General features: G+C 43.4%; 1 protein-coding gene across 2 annotated transcripts in view; it reads right to left on the bottom strand.

Annotated features, from left to right (window-relative positions):
* The window catches only part of SLC2A13 (solute carrier family 2 member 13), a 105,878-nt gene extending 82,773 nt beyond the window's left edge, over positions 1-23,105 (bottom strand). For both annotated transcript variants that reach the window (XM_083463530.1, XM_083463531.1), the window contains exons 1-2: positions 22,022-23,105; positions 543-702 (exon numbers count right to left, since the gene is read on the bottom strand). In XM_083463530.1, coding sequence (XP_083319656.1) covers positions 543-702; positions 22,022-22,595 — 734 coding nt within the window. In that variant the 5' untranslated portion in view covers positions 22,596-23,105. The remainder of the gene's footprint in view (positions 1-542; positions 703-22,021) is intronic.
* Positions 23,106-24,701: the final 1,596 nt, after the last annotated feature.

Here is a 24,701-nt window from a genome sequence, read left to right as displayed (position 1 = left end):
CTAAGGGCACCAACTTAAAACCACAAAAAGGAAGATTCCAAGCGTGCAAAAACAAAGCAAAGTCTACATTTAATTCATTTAGATTTGCATCTAAAATTGTTGGGTTTAAAATAAAAATGTAATCTGTAAAATGTAACATATTTGGATAGTTTCTTTTTCACCTATTATTATCATCAATCTTTATTACGGTCCAGAGACCCAACAAAACGTTACAAAGCAATGCACAATTCATACAGCCTACCTCCAGGTTAAACAAGCATTTTGTTCAGAATATAGGGGTCATTGGTTTTTGCAACCACCGATAAAAACTTTGCCACTATTATTATTATTATTATTATTACTCCTTATTGTGATTTTAAAAGGGTAATTAATTTTTTCACTAAAGAGTACAAAAGACATTGCAAACAAAAAATGTATCTATATCATGTGTGTATACAAATAAATATTTGTGTGTACTACACACACAGTTCACACACAGAGCATCTAAATGGCAGTGCAGCTCTAACTTTACTTTCAATAACAAACAAACAAATTACACTAACCTCCATCCATCCTTTGGAAGATAACTGAAGGCTCCATCTATAACGCTTGCAAAGAACTGTCCTCCTGTGATGAAGAGTGTGTTTATAGTAACTAATCTGCCTCTTAGATGAGGTGGAGCAACTTCTGCAATGTATACTGGGACTGTCATAGAAGCAATACCTGGAAGAAAGTAATTAAAATTCAGTATGAACCTATTTACAAATAAGAACTATTATTTTATCATTGGCATGTGTTATCTACCATTATGACACTCAATCCATAAACAGGAGGAAACGTTCTACCTTTCAAATAAGTAATCAAACCAAAGTACATGCTATATAAATACAGCATGTTTACAGCGCATCTGAAAGATAAGAGTTCCAAACGGAGGAGAAATCATTTGATCGTGAATACAGCATAGAGAATTGCACTGCAAGTTGAAAATAATCAGATAAAAGAGATTGTCAATAGATAAGCAAACAGAAGCTGAACATGTAGGAAGCGTGGTGACTATTTATATGTTTGGAGGGATTTATATCCCTCATTTCAAAGCAAAAGAATAGTAGCAAACAACATAGCCGACTAAAAAAGGAATGAGTTGTAAGCAATCCATTAAGGGATATCTGTAACCACTAAAAATCATCAAAGGCAATTAAAGCCTAATAGAACAGGGCATATGTCATCTGGCACCTTAGCATATTTTAGCCCACTATCAACCCGGGCTACATTATGACTCCCTCATACTGGTGTATTTCCATTGACATGAACTAATTTACCAGCAGGTCCACAAAGCACTTTATTAAAATAGATTTCAGTAACAGGCATCTTACCAAATTGCTACAACTTTCTATGAAAAAAGTAAGCTAACTAGTTTTTGTGGCTGTATTTTTTATGTTGTGTTTGTCTCAAAGCACACCTAGTACTTAGAGATTAGTCTAAGTACTTAGAGAGTTAAGAATATTATAATCTTATATCCATCGGAAACTTACTTATTCTGCTAATTCAGCTGTATCAAGTCAGATGCTAGAAACCAACCCCTTTTCGAAACCAAAGCCAGAAGAACTGTATCAGATACACTTTGTCTCTGTCTTCACAGGGAAGAGCATAGAGCAGATCTCTGTGCCTGAACTAACTTTTGCAGAAATGGAGTCTTAAGAATTAATTAAAATAATATTATTATTTTTTTTTAAAAAAAAGCATGCTAAGAAGTCCAGTGACCCACTGAATTGTTGGCCCATACTTTATCTGCACTGAGCTTGCAGAAATAATTCAATTCCAGGTGAGCTGAGTGCCAGGCAACCTCTGTATTTTATATGAATTACGCTCTTCACTACTCTTGGTTCTCAGGTTGGCTGCCTTGGAATGGATTTTGTTGCAGGACTAATATCTTGAACCTAAGAACACTAAGATTTTTAAAGACAGTAACGAACAAAAAAAAAAGCTGTCTTTTGAACAGCCTCAATAAGCTAAACTGCCATACCCTATGTTCTTCAACCTTGGGTACCCAGATGTTGTTGGGCTGCAACTCTCATCATCCCGAAGCTGTAGCTGAAGATGATGGGACCACATCTGGGCAGCCATGGTTGAAGAACACTGTGTACTGAGCTTGCAGGACTCTGCAAGGGACAAACTAGAAACATGCAGCAGAAACTCTCCCAGCAGCCATTTGTACATGTTACAACCAAGACGAAATCCCTTTCATCTTCAAATGCTTTGTGATAGATGAGCCCAGGCTACTCGTGTCAGTTTCTCCAATTTGTGGCCACCGTTCAACAGATACCTGCCAGCAGCATATTGTACACGGTATTATGCTAGCCAAACAGATGGCCTAAACCACCAATTACAGGAAATTATGAGATAGGATAAATTGAAAGATACAAAAGAGCTGGTTATGGTTTTCAGTTCCACACAACAAAGTTGCTGGAACCTCTCTTCTGCCAACTCTGTCCCACCATGTTAAACTGAAATGGGATGAAGGAGTGCAAGTTAATGCTTACGGACACAATTAGAGTTAGAGCCAAACTAAACATTACAAAATGTGCATTATCTGCATTGTCTTTCTATATATTTTTCCCTCTGCCTTCTTTCTAAGACTTGGCTTCTCCCTGCCAGCCACAAATCAAGGGGATGGCAGATGGTGATTCACACATTACACAATGTTTACATTACACATTACTAGGTAGGAGGAACGGTGGCAGCTTTGAACATTTTAATGTCTATTTTCCCCCTTTAAGATCCTCCAGCTAATTCAACTTATTAACACTACACACTGCTTTTCAAAGTCTATCATTCTCATTGTGAAATGCTTGCAGTATGGGAAAATATTTCATTCTAGAGAAAGAATTTGTAACAGATACAAGTTTTTAGGTGATGTACAAGTTAATGAACAACCAAGTAAATAGGGCTGCTTTGTTATACTCATAAGAGCCAACTCCTAGGGGCCAAGGTCCCACAGTGTCCCGTCCCCCCATAAATTACTTGATGGGGCTGCACCCCCAAAGCCTTTCATTAACTTTTAGACGCAATAATACAATACAGAAAACTTGAGTACATGTTCAGAATGGAGACCCGTGACATGCTTCAGAAATGTACCAGAAATGACAGGCATTAACATGAAGTTTGTTAGTTACGATGGTATATTCGAATTCCAAAGTCAATCTGAAGTTCATGAATCACAAACACACTGGTAGATAACTTTAAAAAGAAATAGTCTTATTACAATAATACCTCAAAGAAGTAAATCAGTTTGCAACCTTTAATATTTGCCAATGTTAGCAAGCTTCTGATATCATATGTTCTAAGATTATCCATTTCTTACAAGAGAAATACAGAAACTTGGTTGTATAATCATTCATTTATGCATTTTATTTGTATGCCACTTTTCCACACACACAAAACTCAAGCTCTAAGTGGTTTACAACAAAGAAAACATGAATACATTTCAAACAAACACCACAAAAACATTTCATAATAACATAGCGCAAAACAATAGCAAATATACTAATATACAAAATCCCCATTATCAACATGATAAAGATAACAAGATTACTTAAACAACACGCAGCATCCAATAGTGAAAATAACAAAAGATGTGTCATATCAAGCACAGGGTTTACACTTAATGAGTTAAAGAACACATCCACCAACTCATGTTCCAGATGTGGTTGTGAAGATAAGAGGCAGGTCACTTCAAAGTAGCGCTGCTTCTTATACACATTAACTGAATCAATTAATGTCATATCAAGCAGTGCACATTAATTTATGTGAACTATATTTAGATAATACAGGACATTCCTAACAAAAGATAGTTAATTATCCCCGTGATCCAAAAGGGGGTGTTTAAATTACACCTTGGCATTTTCCAATAAGCTTTTGTTAGTCTAAATAAATGCAGTTGCTCTGGGCAAGTACATCAGTATAAAGGAAGAAGCTATGAATATAACAGCCACTGATGTGGGGTCAAAAATGCTCCATGAACGATTATCTACTTTGAAACGACTTGTTTCATAAATTAAATCAGTGGTATAATTCAAGACAAATTCAAGTCAGATTAGGCAACCGGAAGGATATTAGACAAATCTTTAAGATGTAAACAATATAAGTGCAGCGTTATCCTATTGCACTGCTAAATATCTTAGGATACGACCAGCCAATTGCCCCTCAGATTTGGTTTTGAGACTTTGCCATTAACAAAATCTGACTGGTGACATAGCTTTATGATACTGCCACATTTATTATACCATTTTTGAATAGTATTTTTGAATAGTATTAAAAAGGGATGCAGGTGGCACTGTGATCTAAACCACTGAGCCTCTTGGGCTTGCTGATTGAAAGGTTGGCAGTTCGAATCCCCGTGATGGGGTAGAAAGAAATTGCAATTGAGTAGATTGCAATTGAGTAGATTGGAAGTCTAACACAAAGGTGGGGTGTGGGGTGGTGGATGGTGATGGGAAAAGGAATTATTTGCGGGATTGAGTGTAGGTATGTTTGAATATTTTTAAGGATTGTATGAAATGTATGTTTGTATGCTTGTATATTTGTAATATATGTGTATTAATGATTAATTATTTTAACAATAAAAACTTATTTTAAAAAAAGAGCAGAGCCAGAGGAAAGTGGCACTAGGAACACAGAGGAAACAATCCCTGTAAACAGATGAAAATGTAAAGGAGCTACACTAAAGGGGCTATTCAGGAAACAGTGCATCCATTGAAAACCTCCCTTTCTCCCCAAAATTACCGTAATAGGCTACACTTCAGCTTAGCCCTCCCAGCTATGCTGATTATAAAAGATTACCCTAGCTGTTCCAAGCGCATCACGTACCCCAACTTGCTTTTGCTGGTAACTAATGAAGTTCTACCTTTTAAACAAATATTTAATTTCAGTATGTGCTGCCTCATCTCTTTCCCCTCCTGGTTAGCAATCTCTCAGTTCCAAGTCACATGGGATGAATAAATCCTCAGGCTTTTTGCTAGCTGCTGGGCAGAAAGGTCTATTAACACTTCTGATTTTTCCATCACCTGCATGACAGTTTGAGATAAGAGTTTTTACTGTTCAATTGCAGGATCTGGAAGGAGTGTTAATAGACGCAGTAGAAACACAGAGGTGGCAGGATGTGTGTGTGTGTGTGTGTGTGTGTGTGTGTGTGTGTGTATGTTTGTTTGTTTGTTTGTGTGTGTGTGTGTGTGTTCCACAATATACTGTAGTATTTTCTGCACACAAAAAAAGCCACCATTAAAACAACTGGCATTAAGAACTGTTCTCACCAGTTGTTAGAAGTTGAGTGTGACCTGCCTGCTTCCCTATCATATTGTTGGTATCCTCTGGCTCAAAAGACAATATACCACCTCTGAGGGTGAAGTCAAACCACTGCAATAGCAACACCGAAGTGACCTCTCTATGGTGCTAGCCTGGACAGTGTGTATGGAGGTCCTGGTGGTAGTAACTAAATTTTAGTCAGAGTAGACCCATTGAAATTAATGGACCTAACTTAGTAATGTTCCTTCGTTTCAATGGGTCTACTCTGAATAAAATATAATTGAATATCACCATAAGGAACAAGTGATTTAATCCTTCTAAGTGTTTACTTTGGGGGCAATAGCTTTCCAAGCCAGGTGCCCATTACCTTTCATCCTCTCCCTTTTGACATTTTGGCTGGCTGAGATGGTTTTATGATACTGGTATCAATCATTTGTTTTGTTTCCTTCTGCCGCTTTTATCTGTTCTGTTTTATCTCACTGATGTATGCTGCTTAAATTTTTGTATTTTCCCCATGTCACACTGTTTTAGATGCTAGCTCCCTTGGATTACTTTTAGGAAAATAAGGGTTGCAAGTCTTAAATAAAAATATTAGCAACAGTAGACTCTAGACTATTACATTTGGAAAATTTCCTTTATATGTATCTTTTTTTCGTGGCAAATTGAGCCAACATGGTATAGTGGAAGTGGGAAATCAATGCTTACATCTGCAATACTTTAGGATTTCACAACATGACAGTTAAGGTGGGTGCCATCATATTTTCACTTGCTTGGAGCCTTGCGAGCTCTTGACATTATCATACAAATCCAAATATTCCAAACATCAATGGGAGAATAATTTGAAGAGCTTTTAAAACCAATTTGAACTCCGTTTTTATAGTATGTATTTTCTGAAAAAAATAACCTGAATATAAATATGTTGGTCTACATTTATCTCATAAAACTGAATCATGACCATCTGTCAGACAGATAAAAGCTACTTTAGGTGTGGGCATTATAAATACAGTAGGCTGCATATTGTATTTATTATTATGAGGTTCCAAATGAACCTACGACTAGCTACTCATCACGGTGCAGAAATTTAGGAAGTGTAACTTGGCAAGATCATCCATTAAGCCCATATGGATGGTTCTGTACTTCAACAAGGATATTTACTTTCCATCACATTCTATTTTAGCCAGCACTATTTTGTACAGTTACTACCATCTGCTGCTTCTTGAAAACACTTGTTACAGCCATCTTATGGCCATATACTCTGAACTCAGTCCCGCTTTGTTCACTAGTATTGAATGCCAAATCCATAAGAATTGCAAATCCATAAGGATTGCACCCAACAGAAATCTGGCTGCTGTTTCCAAGCAAATAAAATTCAGCAGCATGATTCAAAGATTAAAAATGTATTCTTAGGTTATATTCAGTCTCTTGTTGGCCTTGTTGCTGGCATCTATCTGTCTTGGGAGACAATGGAAGAGTGCACCTTCAGGGGTAAAACCAAACTGTTGGCGAGTTACAGCACCTGCTATGGCTGTAGAGCCATACATGGAAGAGACATGGAAGAGACATGTATTGTTGCAGCAGGGTCAGATGAAGCAATCTGGTTTTGCTGCTATGGATGCACAATGGTGTTTCTTCTCCCTGCACTCCTCCCAGCAGTCATACCTCCTCTGGTCACTGCTGTGGATAGACAACCTGCCTTCAGGCATTGTAATTGTCTGTCTCCCATATGGCGGGTTTAATGTTGCCAGCCTTCATGTCAAGATCGCAGACATCTTTGTAACACAGAGTTGGTCTGCCAACAGGCCTAGTGCCTGAAGCCAGCTCCCCATAGAGCATGTCCTTGGTGATCCTGCCATATAAATTCAATAAATAAATCTTCCATTCCGTGGACATGACCAAGCTGGCGTAGACGTCACTGAGATCAGAGTACAAAGATGCTAGGAATGCGTGCTTCGGAGAACAGATCATTGTTTGGTCCTGCTATGCAATGCTCAAAATTTTCCTAATGCAGCACATATGAAAGGCACTGAGGCATTGGTCCTGGTGGATGTAAGTTGACCACGACTCTTTCCCATAAAGCAGTGTGCTCAACATGCAAGCCTGGTAGTCCTTCATCTTGGTATTGGTCATTAGCATCACATTCTCCCATACCCTTTTGGAGAGGCGAGCTATTGCTGTAGCAGCCTTGCCAATACACTTGTGCATCAATGGAAAGGTTGCTGGTTATGGTGGAGCTCAGGCAGACAAAATTGTCTAGGACCTCAAGCATGTTGTCACCACTTTGCCAATGCCTTGCCAATACACTTGTGCATCAATGGAAAGGTTGCTGGTTATGGTGGAGCTCAGGCAGACAAAATTGTCTAGGACCTCAAGCATGTTGTCACCACTGCTGATGCATGTTTAGTTTACCCACATTTTAAAAAAGCTTTCAAGCTCTCAGACTTGTTGGGGGGGGGCACTTGATGTGCCAGTTTTGGAAGGCTAGAGATTGTCCTGCAAAAGCATCCCTGAGCCTTGCAGAGGTGGTGCGCTGAGCAGACATTGCCCAGCAAGCAAAGTGGAGAGCTTAAAAGCTCTTTTTGCTCCAGGTAACCACAAGTGGATCCAGAATGAAAAAAGCTTTTAAGTTCTCTGTTATGCTTGGGATTTGATTTTTGGAATTTTAACCATCCTGCCTTCTACCACATTTGGTTGAATTCGTGCAATACAAATAATAATAATAATAATAATAATAATAATAATAATAATAATAATAATAATAATATATTTATTTATTTATTTATACCCCACCCATACAAATGCATGTAATATGAGGGATTACTGAAAAATAACCCAAGTGGCAGAGTAATAAGTGATTGGCTGAATTGTGCCCTACTAGGGTTTGGCACTTTTTATGTCTATTTCAACGGAAGGATTAAGCATGTGCTGAAATCTCTCCTATTCATCCACAGGTTTTAAGGGTGCTTGACTTAATTTCCAATCTACCTTCTTGTAGCCTGTCTTTCTTATGGTGTTTCAATATCAATTTTGCAGCATAGTTATAAAGTGGTTAGGAGACCAAAGGTATTTATTTGCCAGGATGCCACAGTGGCTCATTCATGATGAATTGATTTTGTAAAATTGGGGAGAGTGCAGAGGTAATAGCATGAATAGCAGAGCAAGTACAGCACCATGAACAGCAGAGGAAGACAACTCCTGTACTTTAATATATGAACCACTCTCAGGCTTTGCATTTTAACATGGAAATTTCCTAAAATGCAATCTCCACAGCTAATTCAAAAGGACTCCTTCTACATATAAAACTAGATTTTAACACTATGCACTTAGCCAATTTAGAGGAAATCCAACACTGAAGATGCAAGAGAATTTATCCAATATTAAACTTCAAGTGCCTTCAGCTCCTTTTTTGCTCCTCTGCAGACCAAAAGACACTTTCATTAATAATTTTCTTTCAATGTTGTGCTCATGAACTACACCCTAGGCTTGAGTATGAATCATTGTTATTGAATGGAAAGTGACTGGGAGAGGGAAAAGTTGGATAAAAATGGTGCCTTAAACTCACTAGAAAGTTAACATTTTGAAGGAGGTATATTTTTATCATGTACCTACTAAACCAACTGTTCAGGAATAGCACTATCCAAGCAAAAATGAACAAGGATAGCATTTCTAGAAGCGTATTTATTACAATAATTTATATCCTGTCTTCCTGGATATAAGTCCTTCAAAGGCAATTTACAAGTAACATTTGTTGTTGTTGTTGTTTAGTCGTGTCCGACTCTTCGTGACCCCATGGACCAGAGCACGCCAGGCACTCCTGTCTTCCACTGCCTCCCGCAGTTTGGTCAAACTCATGCTGGTAGCTTTGAGAACACTGTCCAACCATCTCGTCCTCTGTCGTCCCCTTCTCCTCGTGCCCTCAATCTTTCCCAACATCAGGGTCTTTTCCAGGGAGTCTTCTCTTCTCATGAGGTGGCCAAAGTATTGGAGCCTCAGCGTCACAATCTGTCCTTCCAGTAAAGTAACATTTAACTACTTTTAAAAAATCACAATAATATGGACATACTGGTGTCATCAGGATCCTTCCATCATGACAACTGTTAGTAGCATAGCCGAGTGACAGACTCTATCATGGGGAGCTGAGAGTCTTGCCAGAGCAAATCCCGATGTCTCCTTCCCTCTTTCCTGGTATGTTTGAGGTTTGTCACAGTAACAAAAGGCTTTATCCACTGACAGCTATTTATCAAGCTTTATTAATATGAGGGACTTTAAGAAGGTAGTTTGCATGTTCACTTAGACACCAGCTTTACAGACCTTAAAAAGTCCTTTTAAAAAGGTCCCTATTCCACAGGTTCAAGTCCAACTACAATCAGACACAGGAGTGGTATCCTTCCTGTTTAATTAACTGAACCTGGTAACCTCCAATTCAGAGACCCACTCAAGTCAATTTTTGTCCAGTGTTCAGTCACTTTCCATTGGGGAGAATGAAGTGATTAACTTTATCTTCCTTGGTCTAATGACTGCTCCTCAAGCCAATAACTAAAGAGAGCATAAAAGCAATGAACACCGAGGGCAAATAAAGAAAAAAGACAAAATCTTAATACATGAAGTCTGATCTATATATAAACTAGTCACAGCTTCTGAAGAAAAGCTTATGCCCCTACAACATGTAAAAGTACCTGCATCAAGTGTCCTATCCTATGACATGGATGGTTAACATTCTCAGTTAATACTTAAATATTTTTCATATTGGGGCAGGAGAGGTAAATAAACTCAAAGCAATTACGCAGCGAAAACACATTGTCTATAAGCAGACACCGAAATGCTGAAAAACCAATGCCGTCCTGAGGAGCACCCTATTGTACCAATACCCGGGCTTGTGGCTGCGCCACACCAGCCTGCTTGAGGCATGTTTTACCAATCTTTTACAATGCTTAATAGATTGTATGAACAGTTTTGCAGGTAGCAATAATAATAAAACGCATTTCCAACTGTGTGGCTTCTTGCTACCTAACATCTTTTTTTTAAAAAGCGGCTTCTACTCTGCTGCAGGGGTGCACGTAATATTTTACTGTTCTACTGGATTTATTAGTTATGTGAATAAGGAATGTGCAAGGAACAAGTCTCTAAAATCACCATCAGATCAGTAGGAAATGAATGCTGGTTGCCTTCACTACACCCTAATTAACACTCGCAAATGAAGGAAGACCATGAATTGCTCCTGATCTTTTAGCCATGGTGAAGAGATCAGCAGCATTACGTCTGCACCAGCTCTACATCTATTTGGGCAACAGTCCGCCCAGGGGAATAGAAAAAGTGCTGCTGGTTGTCTGGGTAACCAACCATTTCAAGGATAACTAAAACAACCCTATAATACAGCTTCTCGATGACACATGTCACTTCACACTCAGTTTCCAAAAAGCTTATTGCTTGACAGAATGCTTCATTATCTTTTTCACATCACCATGCAACAGAATGAGAAACCATGGAACAACAAAACACATCCCAGTGAAAGGGTTCTTGTACTATGTCAGTAAAAACTGGGAACTGTAATCAGATCTCAAAGTAGATTATGTGTATAATTTCAGGGATTTAATACGCCGACATGAAGCAATACTCAAAGTGCAATGAATCACGTCAAACATCTGCTTGCTGTTTTCCAGCCAAAGAAACAATGCATATTACCAAAATGTATTTGGTAATTAATTGCACTTTCCAAGTTGACTTCCCTGGAAGCTGACATTACTGCAGTCATTAAGAATCTGAAACTGTTTTAGCATTGAAACCTATGCCCTTCCGTTAAATCTCAAGTCTTAGGTTTCCCCAAATACAAACAGAATCATAAAACAAATGTAAAGGACTAGTAGAAGTGGACAGAGAAGTCACTACAACCCTCACTGCCTCAACTCTGCATCTTCCCCTTCTACTTATCCACTACTTATCTGAGAATCCCAGGTTTTCTCAAGCACATACACAAAAAGACAAATATTTTCAATAAAAGTTGTTCTATTGTATATACTGTAGAAAGCATCTAAGCTGGACAGTAAAGGAAATCTAGCCTATCTATCTACTGTGCTTCTACTTGCAAAACATGAGTATCTCAAGTCCAGAGTTCTGCAACTCCAGCATGCTACAAACAGAAAAATTTGGGTATCTTCGCTGTTCTACTACTACATCAGTAGCAGCCTTCTTGCAACCAGTCTCTGGATTTTCATTACAACATGGATGACATGCTTAAACACTCCAAATATCAATCCCACAGACAGAAATAGGGACCTCAATTTCTGTAGATTTCCAATTATTCTGCTCAAGTTTTTCACCTTGAAAATATCTCCCGCCTTCTAAGGGCAACATGTTATACAGCAGTCAAGTAATTTGAATAACTTACACATCTTAATTTAAATTCATGTGCATCTTCTGATTTCCCTAATGAACCAGAAGCAGTTCAAATACTGGAATGCTCATTATGCAGCTTCCAAAGAGGAACAGAAAACCCACACCTCATTTGTCTGTCTTACAAAGCAGTCCCTGTACAGAAGATGTACTGAAGAACAACAGTCAACATAGGTTGACTGTCAAGTAACAACAGAAATCTGTTCATGCATTAGTAATAAGCATCGCTCCCATTATTTACTGCAGACACTGGCTGTCAGTACATAGCCCCCATTAATTTGGTAGCTGCTGCACTTTAAGTTTGACCTCTCGTACTGTAATCGCTCCTAGCCACACTGAGTGGATGGAATGGATTTTTAAAATCAGATTTAAAAAACAAAAACAAATACAGCATGTTTCAAAACAACCTAATTTGAAAAGAAACAGGATAAAAAATATGCTCAAGTCTTAACTTAGGTCTTAAAAATTATTCATAAATATCTGCCAAACAAAGAGTTAAAAATCAGTGATGTTCTGAATAGAAAAATGAGATAGTGTCATGTGAGATAGTGTCATGTGAAGAGAAATGTGCTTTAAATGTAAAGCATTTTTTAAAGCATTCAGCAGTAAATTTCAAGGTTCTGTTTTACTACAGGATAAATAAAGGTAAAGGACCCCTGACCATTAGGTCCAGTCGTGACCGACTCTGGGGTTGCGGCGCTCACCTCGCTTTATTGGACGAGGGAGCCAGCGTACAGCTTCTGGGTCATGTGGCCAGCATGACTAAGCCGCTTCTGGCAAACCAGAGCAGCGCACGGAAACGCCGTTTACCTTCCTGCCAGACGTGCTTTCAAACTGCTAGGTTGGCAGGAGCTGGGACCAAACAACGGGAGCTCACCCCATCGCGGGGATTCGAACCGCCAACCTTCTGATCAGCAAGTCCTAGGCTCTGTAGTTTAACCCACAGCGCCACCCGCGTCCCTAAAAGGATAAATATTTCACTTCAAAAATGGTCGTTCGGGGCATTAGAGTTTTCAGTGATTTTTAAAAAGCTGACATATTAGAAGCTTTCAGGCTGCTATACTTCCCAGTGTTCAAAGTATGTTAATTGCCTGCAAAAACTTCAGCAACATCTACACAAGCAAGCTCTGGCGAAAGCTAACTGAAATTGGAATTAAGAAACAAGCCTATATAGAAGGACAGCTGGAAGTGTTTTATTATTATTTTTTATGCATACAACTCACCCAAGGGCAAACTTCTAGCATTTCTCCTCACTTGTCGGTGTGGGGGTTATAGAAAATGGATACAACATGCACTGTCCCTTAAACAAAAACATTAAACAGTAGTTTGTACCTGCATCGCATACAGTATTTTCAATGCAAAATTAGAAGCAAACTCACTACAAGTTTTTCATTTAAAGCTATTAAGCACAAATCTGTTGTTGGTGGGGAAAGCATGAGCTGGATGTTGTTATACAGCTACATTACTAAATCACAAGGTATGTGGCTAGCTGATAGCCACATACTGGTATTCATGTTAGAAACTCCTCAATATATAAGCTAAGTGCCAAATGGCTCCTTAAACCAGGTTTACAGTCACAAACAAACGTTTAAACAAATGGAATGGAATGCAAATGGAATGCCTAGCTGCCATTTTGGGGCCAGGCGGTTCAAAAGTCGTATTTTTCAATATGACTTTTTTGTTCCTGAAATTCATTCTGATTGTGCAGATAAAATATAACAGATATGTGTTGCTAGTGTGTGAAAATAGTCAAGATCCAAGGATCCCCAGGCATGTAACTCCAGATGGTGGAGACGTCAGGAGCCAGGATGGCACCCAGGCATCTTCACTTGGTCACAGGTGGCTGATAGCCAGGTGCAAAATATACCTGGCAAATTTCTAATGCTGGTGTATATACCAGTGGTAAGTAAGAACTATTACCATACAACAAGGCAATAAACCTCTTATCAGCAAAGGCAGCTGGATTCTTTGTTTCTCCCCTTTCCATCAGAATTCCACAAAAGCACTGACACAGGTGTGCTGGCTATTAAGTTTTGTGGACTTAATTGCAAAGCTGCTCTACTGAACAACAATCAACATGACAACATGAATTATAATGTCCAGGACTTTATACTAATCAACTAAATAGCAGTTATTTGGCATCAATTCAGTATCACCAACCATGTTCATACTGACAGCAGTGGTGATAATTTAATAAGGTACCTCTATTTAATAGTATTTAACTCAGTTTTTAATATATCAAAACAAGAAACAATGTTGAAAGATAAAATATAAAATCAGTAAAGACAATAGCCTTGTCCAAAACATTAAGTCACAATACACACAAAATGAAAACTTCTACTAGTGCCTCAAAACTCAAGAACACAGAAAAGATGAGTCAGTTTTCCTTATTGCTCTTTAGTGTTCCAACCTATTATGTCTAATTTGAACATACACTTACTGTTCAGCTATGTTTATTGGTTTTTTTACAGCCCTCAAGAAGTTACTTAAGCCCCTTAGCTCCCTCTGATGGTCGATTTGACAATGAAAAAGTTAATTGTGATTTTTTTCAAGAACAGAAAAGAGGCCTTTAAATTTAGGGATATGGTACTAGAAGCACTCTAGATATTGTTGGATTCCCAAGTCCCATCAGTCCCAACCTGCATGGCCAATGGTAACTTAGTCTAAAAACCTCTAAAGGTCTACAGGTTCTCGTGTCTCCTTTAAATCTTGCTGCTGCTACTACTACTATTTTTAATTACCCACTCTTTACAATAATGTCCCAGGACGGGTTACATCAATTTTAAATTCTGTATTAAAAACAGTTCAAAACAAATTACAGTCACAGGAATACTTTAATACTTGAAGTCTTGGGTTATTTTCATTTGGTTGGTATGATTATGTTTTTTCCATTAGATGTTGTGTTCAGCTTATCAGAAGCTGAAAATAACTGATTAAGCCTTTCAGAGATGTTGCATTCCACCTAAGAATTGAAGTAATTATCTTTCTCTACAAAGAACCCAGTTGACTTCCAAGTGACTTCCAAGCATCCTGCTACAAACTAGGTCCACTCCTGCTTGCTTTTATACTGCAACAGGCACTTTTAAGACACCCTGCAGAATAAAGCAAGTTTTTTAAGTTCTTATCTTACCACCAGAAAAAAACCAAAGCCTGCTGAAGGCTACACCTATAAACACACAGACACCATCATTAAACTACAGTGGTACCCCGCAAGACGAACGCCTCGCAAGACGGAAAACCCGCTAGACGAAAGGGTTTTCTGTTTTGGAGGCGCTTCGCAAAACGAATTTCCCTATGGGCTTGCTTCGCAAGACGACAGCCCATAGGGAAATCTCAGGGACAGCGGGGAAGCGCAGCGCGTCTTCCCCACTGTCCTCGGACCTCCTCCCGCCGCCGGCTTCGGAACGAAGCTCCGATGCCCGGCGGCGGAGGGGGAACGTCTCCTCCCGCCGCGCGGCATCGGGACGAAGCCCAGATGCCGGGCGGCGGAGGGGCAACGTCTCCCCCCGCCGCGCGGCATCGGGACGAAGCCCAGATGCCGGGCGGCGGAGGGGGAACGTCTCCCCCCGCCGCGCGGCATCGGGACGAAGCCCAGATGCCGGGCGGCGGAGGGGGAACGTCTCCCCCCGCCGCGCGGCATCGGGACGAAGCCCCGGTGCCGGGCGGCGGAGGGGGAAAGCCACCCTCCGCCGCGCGGCATCGGGACCAAGCCCCGGTGCCGGGCGGCGGAGGGGGAAAGCCTCCCGCCGCCGCGCGGCATCGGGACCAAGCCCCGGTGCCGGGCGGCGGAGGGGGAAAGCCTCCCGCCGCCGCGCGGCATCGGGACGAAGCCCCGGTGCCGGGCGGCGGAGGGGGAACGTCTCCCCCCGCCGCGCGGCATCGGGACGAAGCCCCGGTGCCGGGCGGCGGAGGGGGAACGTCTCCCCCCGCCGCGCGGCATCGGGACGAAGCCCCGGTGCCGGGCGGCGGAGGGGGAACGTCTCCCCCCGCCGCGCGGCATCGGGACGAAGCCCCGGTGCCGGGCGGCGGAGGGGGAAAGCCTCCCGCCGCCGCGCGGCATCGGGACGAAGCCCCGGTGCCGGGCGGCGGAGGGGGAAAGCCTCCCGCCGCCGCGGGGCATCGGGACGAAGCCCCGGTGCCGGGCGGCGGAGGGGGAACTTCTCCCCCCGCCGCGCGGCATCGGGAGGAAGCCCCGGTGCCGGGCGGCGGAGGGGGAAAGCCTCCCGCCGCCGCGCGGCATCGGGACGAAGCCCCGGTGCCGGGCGGCGGAGGGGGAACGTCTCCCCCCGCCGCGCGGCATCGGGACGAAGCCCCGGTGCCGGGCGGCAGAGGGGGAACTTCTCCCCCCGCCGCGCGGCATCGGGAGGAAGCCCCGATGCCGGGCGGCGGAGGGGGAACTTCTCCCCCCGCCGCGCGGCATCGGGACGAAGCCCCGATGCCCGGCGGCGGAGGGGGAACGTCTCCCCCCGCCGCGCGGCATCGGGACGAAGCTCCGATGCCGGGAGGGGGAGGGGGAAAGCCTTCTCCCGCCGCCCGGCATCGGATGGCTTTCCTGAAGACTTGGGGTGGGAGGAGGGTTTTCCTTCCCACCGCCAACATTCAGAATGCTGTTCTGAATGTTGGCGGTGGGGAGGAAAAACCCTCCTCCCACGCAAGCCCCGGGAACAGAGGGAAAGCGCTGCGCCCCTTCCCCTCTGTTCCCGTACCTGTGCTGAAGGCTTGCGGTGCGGAGAAAAGCCCTTCTCCGCACCGCCAGCCTGGCAAGCGGTTTCCCTAGGAACGCATTAATTGATTTTCAATGCATTCCTATGGGAAACCGTGCTTCACAAGACGAAAAACCCGCAAAAAGAAAAAACTTGCGGAACGAATTAATTTCGTCTTGCGAGGCACCACTGTATTTCACTATTTTTCTAGTCCATTTTACAACCAAGTAATTCACATCAGATACATTTGCTGGGCACCTAAGGCTGAAATCCATTATTCACACTGAGGTGGTTCCATTTGGTGACCTAGGACTACTGAATTAAATGGACTACTGTTTAAATCCATGCTATTCATGATTCAATGGGCAAATCTGGTTTTGAATCAATCAAATGAAGAAGGGCAGCAAGCCAGGGTTTCACTCCCACTAAAGCATAAGTGTTTGGACCAAAACCTGATAACTCAAACCTTTTAAAAGAGATAACATGTTGATTAATTTTCCTTTACAAGACGTGCAGAACACAGACTGACATACAGATTAGTTAGTCTATGCAAATTATATCAATTTAAAAGTAGGTGCACATAAAAAGAGAAAAACAATAATGTTCATTTTTACTTTTAAGACTAATTGCCAAATTACCTTTTTTGCAGAGGGTTAGATCCAGTCTAACTGCAACTTCAGTCCCAATAATTACAGTACCCAAAAGCTTTGTACAACAAACGAAGAGTCAAATATATGTACTTCAAGTGTAAACACACTAAATTATGAATTCCCAGAAATAAACACAGCTGAGCAGCATGAATAATTATGAATTATTACTCACGATTCATCAGCCTTATGCCAATACAATTACACTAACTTCTTAGAAGGAGTATTCTACAAACTCCTGTAATTGTTCAATGAATGGCTGAGAGCAGAGGCTCCCTCTATCTGTTTTCAAAAAGTTGTTGCTCTGTTTGAAAAGCACATCCCATGCTTCTGATAACAAAAGCTTGCAACAGGACAGCTTCACAGATGCAAACTGTGAAAAGCAATGAAACAATGGTTCTCAACTAGCTGGTTCTGTCTCCCAACAAGAAACAAGCTTGAAGTATGCATCACAACTGAGCAAGTTATTAAAAAAAGGAGTGTAGTACACAATTATGTAATGAAAAACCAATGGCAAAAGAAACAAGTGTGATCTCATGTATTTGTAGTACTTGTTGATAACAAGGGTTAGGTCTTATTTATATTGTCAAAGGGTTAAAATAATGGAAACAGACTCTGCCCACAGGATCCAATTCTAACAGAACACATTAGAGGAGACAAATGGAAGTAAGACTGAAATCAGAATATGTATGACAAAGAGAACAGCATAGTGCTGAATGATCTCTAGGAAAAGATGTAACTGAAGGCATGGGCTGAATCAGTGACAAAGTTTTCACACTGCAAACAGCCAGAAAAAAAGAAGATATACCAAGAGAAGAAAAGGTAAACATGGGCAGAATAACAAAAGCACACAACAAAACCACAAACTTTTAAGATAGAGAAAAGAGGTTTCAACGATAGAGAGGCCAATAAGAAGATAGAATCATAGAATCATAGAGTTGGAAGAGACCACAAGGGCCATCGAGTCCAACCCCCTGCCAAGCAGGAAACACCACCAGAGCACTCCTGACATATGGTTGTCAAGCCTCTGCTTAAAGACCTCCAAAGCAGGAGACTCCACCACACTCCTTGGCAGCAAATTCCACTGTCAAACAGCTCTTACTGTCAGGAAGTTCTTCCTAATGTTTAGGTGGAATCTTCTTTCTTGTAGTTTGCATCCATTGCTCTGTGTCCGCTTCTCTGGAGCAGCAGAAAACAACCTTTCTCCCTCCTCTATGTGACATCCTTTTATATATTTGAACATGGCTATCATATCACCCCTTAACCTCCTCTTCTCCAGGCTAAACATGCCCAGCTCCCTTAGCCGTTCCTCATAAGGCATCGTTTCCAGGCCTTTCACCATTTTGGTTGCCCTCCTCTGGACACGTTCCAGTTTGTCAGTGTCCTTCTTGAATTGTGGTGCCCAGAACTGGACACAGTACTCCAGATAATATGTACTGTGAAGAATACCAAGTTGTGAATCTCTGGCTAATGCATTTTCAGGAAATTCTTGCCATCATGCCTTTGTCCAAGATTGAGAGTACTGAAGGTAGACACCTAGACATACTTATATATGTCTGTTAAGTGTGTTCTACTTAAACGAAATTCCAAATGAACTGTTCAAAAATGAGGTAGAAAAGGTGTACGTGTTCCATTGTTAGTAATTTGATCATCTGACCACCACTTATCACTAGGCTTTCTTCCTCAGCATTTTTCTACACAAATAGTAAGCTGTACAGGGCTGATGCCTGGGTTAGAGAGTTATGGGGAAAAGATCATATGGGGAAGATCATATAGGCTTCCCTAAACTCCTTGCCAGGAGGACTGAATAAAAGTTCTACAAAAAATATTCCTTCTACAAAAAATGTATGCCACTAAATGCAAAATCCTACACACATCTATGCAGATGTCCCACATTATTCAATGAGACTTACTCTAAGGCAAGTTTGTATGGTTGCAATTTATGTGTTATCAACTGTTAAAAGACTTTAGTAAGTTTATCTTCCAAGGTCAATTCATAAAGCAAGTTCTGGGAAAGCTCAACTTTCAGATACTGTGTATTACTGAACGATGGCATCATAAGAAACAGCAAGGACCCTTCAATATGCTAGGAGAAAAAAATGAAACAGGTAAAGACTATCTGTTTGCCATTACTGTACTTAAACTTACTTAAGTAATGCTACACATTAACTGTGGGATTGCTTTCCCAACTGTACAGATAAATGGTGCCTTTTCAGAGATGTGCCGTTTCCCCCCACAATACCATTAGCTGCACCATCTGAATTTTAACTCAGGATCTTTTGAGCCAAAGTTAGCCCTCCTGAACATCTTTCAAAAATATAAAGTACCGCTACAATATAATTGTATTTTGCCAGCTAGGCTACATTAAATATTCTATGCTAAAGAAAACACCACTGGCAGTGACAACAATGATCATCTTTAAAATGAATTTCTGACTTGCAAAAGGACAATGAGAGAGGGCAACTTAACAGCACAAACCGTTCCCTTTGAGAACAGATAAATACAGGGCTTTTCTTTTAAAAAGACAATTACAATGATGATAAATAATAATGACTAACATCTTGAATAACTTCCTTCTTACATTAGAGTCAGGCTCTTCACTTGGCAGTAGACATTAAGAGCTGAAGTCTTAATTTCTAAAGTTATCCAAGCTAAGCAGTAGACAGATGAAAGGGGGTTGGGGTTGGGGAGAGCCATCTCTTTGCTCTAAATGGAAAAACGCTGAGGTTAAAGGTAAAGGTACCCCTGCCCGTACGGGCCAGTCGTGTCCGACTCTGGGGTTGCGCGCCCATCTTGCTTAAGAGGCCGGGGGCCAGCGCTGTCCGAAGACACTTCCGGGTCACGTGGCCAGCGTGACAAGCTGCATCGGGCGAGCCAGCACAGCACACGGAAACGCCGTTTACCTTCCCGCTAGTAAGCGGTCCCTATTTATCTACTTGCACCCGGGGGTGCTTTCGAACTGCTAGGTTGGCAGTCACTGGGACCGAACGACGGGAGCGCACCCCGCCGCGGGGATTCGAACCGCCGACCTTTCGATCGGCAAGTCCTAGGTGCTGAGGCTTTACCCACAGCGCCACCCGCATCCCTGAACGCTGAGGTTACAAGGGTGCAAACCCCGAGCAGTTTGATAAAGTTACCTGTTCTGCACTGCACACGCCACACACTTGGGGGCCTTTTGAGGAAGACGAGTTCCCTCCTCTAGCCCCACCAATACTACTCTCAAGAAAAGTTTGCTGTATGTTACAACCAGTGCTTTTTTTTCTAGGGATACTCAAGGGTGTGCAGTACAGGCACATTTTTCTAGAAGAAAAGCCCTGATTAAAATTGTGACACTTACTGTAGCCACTTTATGGTGAACACTGGCACCTTTTTTCTCTAAAACACTGGTTAAAAGTGTGGCACTTACTGTAACCACTTTATGGCAAGCTCTGGCACCTTTTTTATGTCCCCACTGTGAAAGGACATGTGGATCCAGAATTGGCCTCATTGTAAAACCATGTGTATGGAAGACAATCTTACTTGGCTACGGGTGATTGCCAAAGAAGAAGAAAAGCCCTGGTTAAAAGTGTGACACTTACTGTAACCACTTTTTGGCGAGCACTGCCACAGGCACCTTTTTCTCTAAGAAAAGTATTGGTTACAATAGCCGGGGGAACTCTACATATGTGCAAAGAAACTAGCTTTGGGGGGGGGGGCTGAAAAAGAGGCAAGCTGCAAGATTCCTGCACGAAACAGTCTCAGTCCACATCCACTGAAACAAGCAGGCACGCAGGTCTGTTGCAATGCCCCAAAGTGGAGCTGAAACAAGGGGGGCCAAGTGTGCTATGTGCAGTGCAGAACATAGTGATGTATGGAAGTGAGAGCTGGACCATAAAGAAGGCTGATCGCCGAAGAATTGATGCTTTTGAATTATGGTGCTGGAGGAGACTCTTGAGAGTCCCATGGACTGCAAGAAGATCAAACCTATCCATTCTAAAGGAAACCAGCCCTGAGTGCTCACTGGAAGGACAGATCCTGAAGCTGAGGCTCCAATACTTTGGCCACCTCATGAGAAGAGAAGACTCCCTGGAAAAGACCCTGATGTTGGGAAAGATGGAGGGGAACAAGGAGAAGGGGACAACAGAGAAGGAGATGGTTGGACAGTGTTCTCAAAGCTACCAGCATGAGTTTGACCAAACTGTGGGAGGCAGTGGAAGACAGGAGGGCCTGGCGTGGTCTGGTCCATGGGGTCACCAAGAGTCGGACACGACTAAACAACAACAACATGTGAATGAGTTAAGGACCGCTGAGTTTTCCCACTAGTGATGTACGTATGGAAGTGAGAGCTGGACCATAAAGAAGGCTGATCGCTGAAGAATTTATGCTTTTGAATAATGGTGCTGGAGGAGACTCTTGAGAGTCCCATGGACTGCAAGAAGATCAAACTTATCCATTCTTAAGGAAATCAGCCCTGAATGCTCACTGGAAGGACAGATCCTGAAGCTGAGACTCCAATACTTTGGAGAAGACTCCCTGGGAAAGACCCTGATGTTGGGAAAGATGGAGGGCACAAGGAGAAGGGGACGACAGAGGACGAGATGGTTGGACAGTGTCCTCGAAGCTACCAGCATGAGTTTGACCAAACTGTGGGAGGCAGTGGAAGACAGAAGTGCCTGACGTGCTCTGGTCCATGGGGTCACGAAGAGTCGGACACAACTAAACAACAACAAGTTCTCTTAGTCTGAGTAAGTCCTCCAATCCTACCCTATTTCACAACATGCTAGGATGCTGTGGAATTCAATACATATTTAAGGCAGCACCTTAAAAGCCACCATTTAACAATCCTGCGAACAAGATGCCCCCCAAAATAATATACATGTTAATAGTCCATGGGGTCAGGAAGAGTCGGACACGACTAAACAACAACACTGGAGGGAAAGGGGTGCGTGGAGGATGCAAAAAAAAAAAAAGATGACAGCAATGCCCCAAGTTTTCCCAGGGGGAGCCGAGGGGAGGGTGGCTTACCTATGCCCAGCCCCACCACGACGCGCCCGGCCAGCAGCGTCTCCTTGTCCTGCGCGGCCGCCAGCACGGCTGCCCCGGCCGTGAAGATGCCGCTGGCCAGCAGGATGCAGGCTCTCCGGCCGCACCAGCCGTTGAGGACGCCGCCCAGCAGCGCCGAGAGGGCGGCGGCGCCCACGGTGCTGGAGACCAGCAGCTCCTGCCAGAAGGCGTCCAGGTGCAGCTCCTTCTTGAGCAGCAGCAGCGCCCCGGACACCACGCCCGTGTCGTAGCCGAAGAGGAAGCCGCCCAGCGCTGAGAAGACCGACGCCACGTACACGAAGCTGGGCGTCTCGTCCCGCTGGAACTGCCGCCGGGCCGCCCGCTCCAAGTCCGAGCAGCCGCCGCCGCCGCCGGACGCTTGGCTGTGGAGGCTGGAGCACGACTCGGCGGCGGCCAGCAGGCTCCTCTCGCCCAGGCTAGCCGAGCCCTCGGCGGCGGCGGCGGGCGCCGGCTGCTGCTGCTGCCGTCGGCGCTTCTCCCCCATCAGGTTGCTGAGGCTCTTCAGGGTATATTCCACATTGGCCTTGCGGGACATGGGGCAGCCGGCGCCGCCAGCCCTCTTCGGCGGCCTCTGCTGGCGGGCGCGGGAAGAAGCGCCCTGAGGTAAAAGCCCCGCTCGGGATGGCGGTCAGGCGGTCGGCCGGCCGGCGTGTGTCGAGAGGCGGCTCAGTGCGCGACTCGCTGCCGAGGCGCCTCGCTGCCGCTGCTGCTGCAGCCGCCTCTCATCCTCCTCCTCCTCCTCTTCTTCGCTCGCTGAGGCGAAGGAGCGCCGCTTGCCACCGTCGTCGCCTCACGCCCACCGGGGCCTCGAGCGAGGGAAGGAGCCAGGAGCGAGCTGCCACCTCAGCCCGTGACTGGCCCAGCGAGGAAGCGAGCGAGGCGGCCATGAGGCGGGGCGAAGGGCGGGAGAAAGGGCGGAGCGGCCTGTGCGTGTGTTTTGTGTGTAGCCGCCCTCCTCTTTTTATTTTTTTATTTTTTTACATTCTTTCCCTCAGGAAAATAAATAAATATCCCTTTCTCGTCGTCGTGCCCCCGCCGCCTCGCAGGCACAGAGCAAGCGCGGGGAAGGCGTATCTTGAGCACGCGCGTAGTGGTCGCTGAGGGGAAAATGGCCCAGTCTGCTCCCTCAGGGGTCCGCTGGGGCTTTGAAATCCGTGGCAGGGATCGCGTGGGTTTGTACGCCCACGCGTCACGGGGATCCCGCCCCTGGAACTCACGGCAGGACTGGGGGGGGGGGTGGAATCAGGACCCCCGCTGGGCAGGAGGGGCCCAAATGCCAGCACATTTTGAAGCATTCTTTTAAAAAAAATAATATTTATTTGGTTTTTCAGATTAAAATGTTATGGTCACATATCCAACATGCAACATAAAAAGAAGAATCCAAGGAATCTCCTCCCCTTTGTGGGCCCTATTGTCAATCATTTCCTCCTGCATCTTTTATAATAATCCAGAACTGTTATGTCCAAAATTCACCATTAAAGTACAAGTGATATTCCAATCCAGGGGTCAGCAAACTTTTTCAGCAGGGGGCCGGTCCACTGTCCCTCAGACCTTGCGGGGGGCCAGACTATATTTTGAATTGCTCAATGAACGCATTCTGTGCCCCACAAATAACCCAGAGATGCATTTAAAAAGGACACATTCTGCTCATGTAAAAACTCGCTGATTCCCGGACCGTCCAGATTGAGAAGGCGATTGGGCCGGATCTGCAAAGCTGCCAATGTTTCCCTTTTTTAAAGGAAAATTCCCTTATTCCAAATAGGATTCCTCACAAGAAAAGGGAAAAGTTGACAGCTATGCGGATCCAGCCCCCAGGCCTTAGTTTGCCTACCCATGTTCCAATCCTACTAATGATTTTAACTGTTTACAATGGTCTTTTAAGATAAGTTACCAATTTCCCCCATTCCTTGTTAAAATTTTGGTCTTCCTGATTTCTGATTCTTCTCGTCATTTGGGCCATTTCAGCATAATCCATCAACTTGATGTGCCATTCTTCTCTGGTTCTTCTTCTCTTTCCATCTCTGGGCCAATAACATCTGTGCAGCCGTGGTTGCATACATAAATAGTCTTTTCTGCTCCCATGGGATTTCGGCACCTAGAATTCCTAAAAGGAAGACTTTGGGTTCTCGGCCTTTTGGCTAAGATCAAGTATAATGTGTGTGTGTGAAGACTTTGGGTTGGTTTTTTTTTAAGAAAAGGTTATTTTAAACATTTTTTTCAACTCGTGTCACATTTTGAAGCATTCATCCCACACCCTCCCAACATTTCTCCCACGAAAATACGGATGTCCTATTCCATCGTCATCGTCATCATCATTTATTTTATTTATACCCCACTCATCCAACTGAGTTGCCCCAGGCCATTGTAGTCGGCTTCCAATGTATATTAAAGACATCATAAACATTGAAATCTTCCCCATGCAGGGCTGCCTTCAGATGTCTTCTAAAGGTTGTGTATAGTTCCTTATCTCCTTGGCTTGGTGGTTGCATAACTCCATATGCTCCAACATTTCTTTGATGAAAATAGGGATGTCCTCTTCAATAATAATAATAATAATAAATAATAATAAGTGCTATTTTTCTAGAGAAAGAGGTGCTGGAACTCACCATTAGCACCCCCCTTGTTCTCTTATAATGACAAT

This window comes from Podarcis liolepis, assembly GCF_965112155.1.
Source record: "Podarcis liolepis genome assembly, chromosome: 10".
Classification (NCBI taxonomy): Eukaryota; Metazoa; Chordata; class Lepidosauria; order Squamata; family Lacertidae; genus Podarcis; species Podarcis liolepis.
The sequence above is the reverse complement of the archived record's forward strand: the minus strand, read 5'-3'. Positions and strand labels throughout refer to the sequence as shown.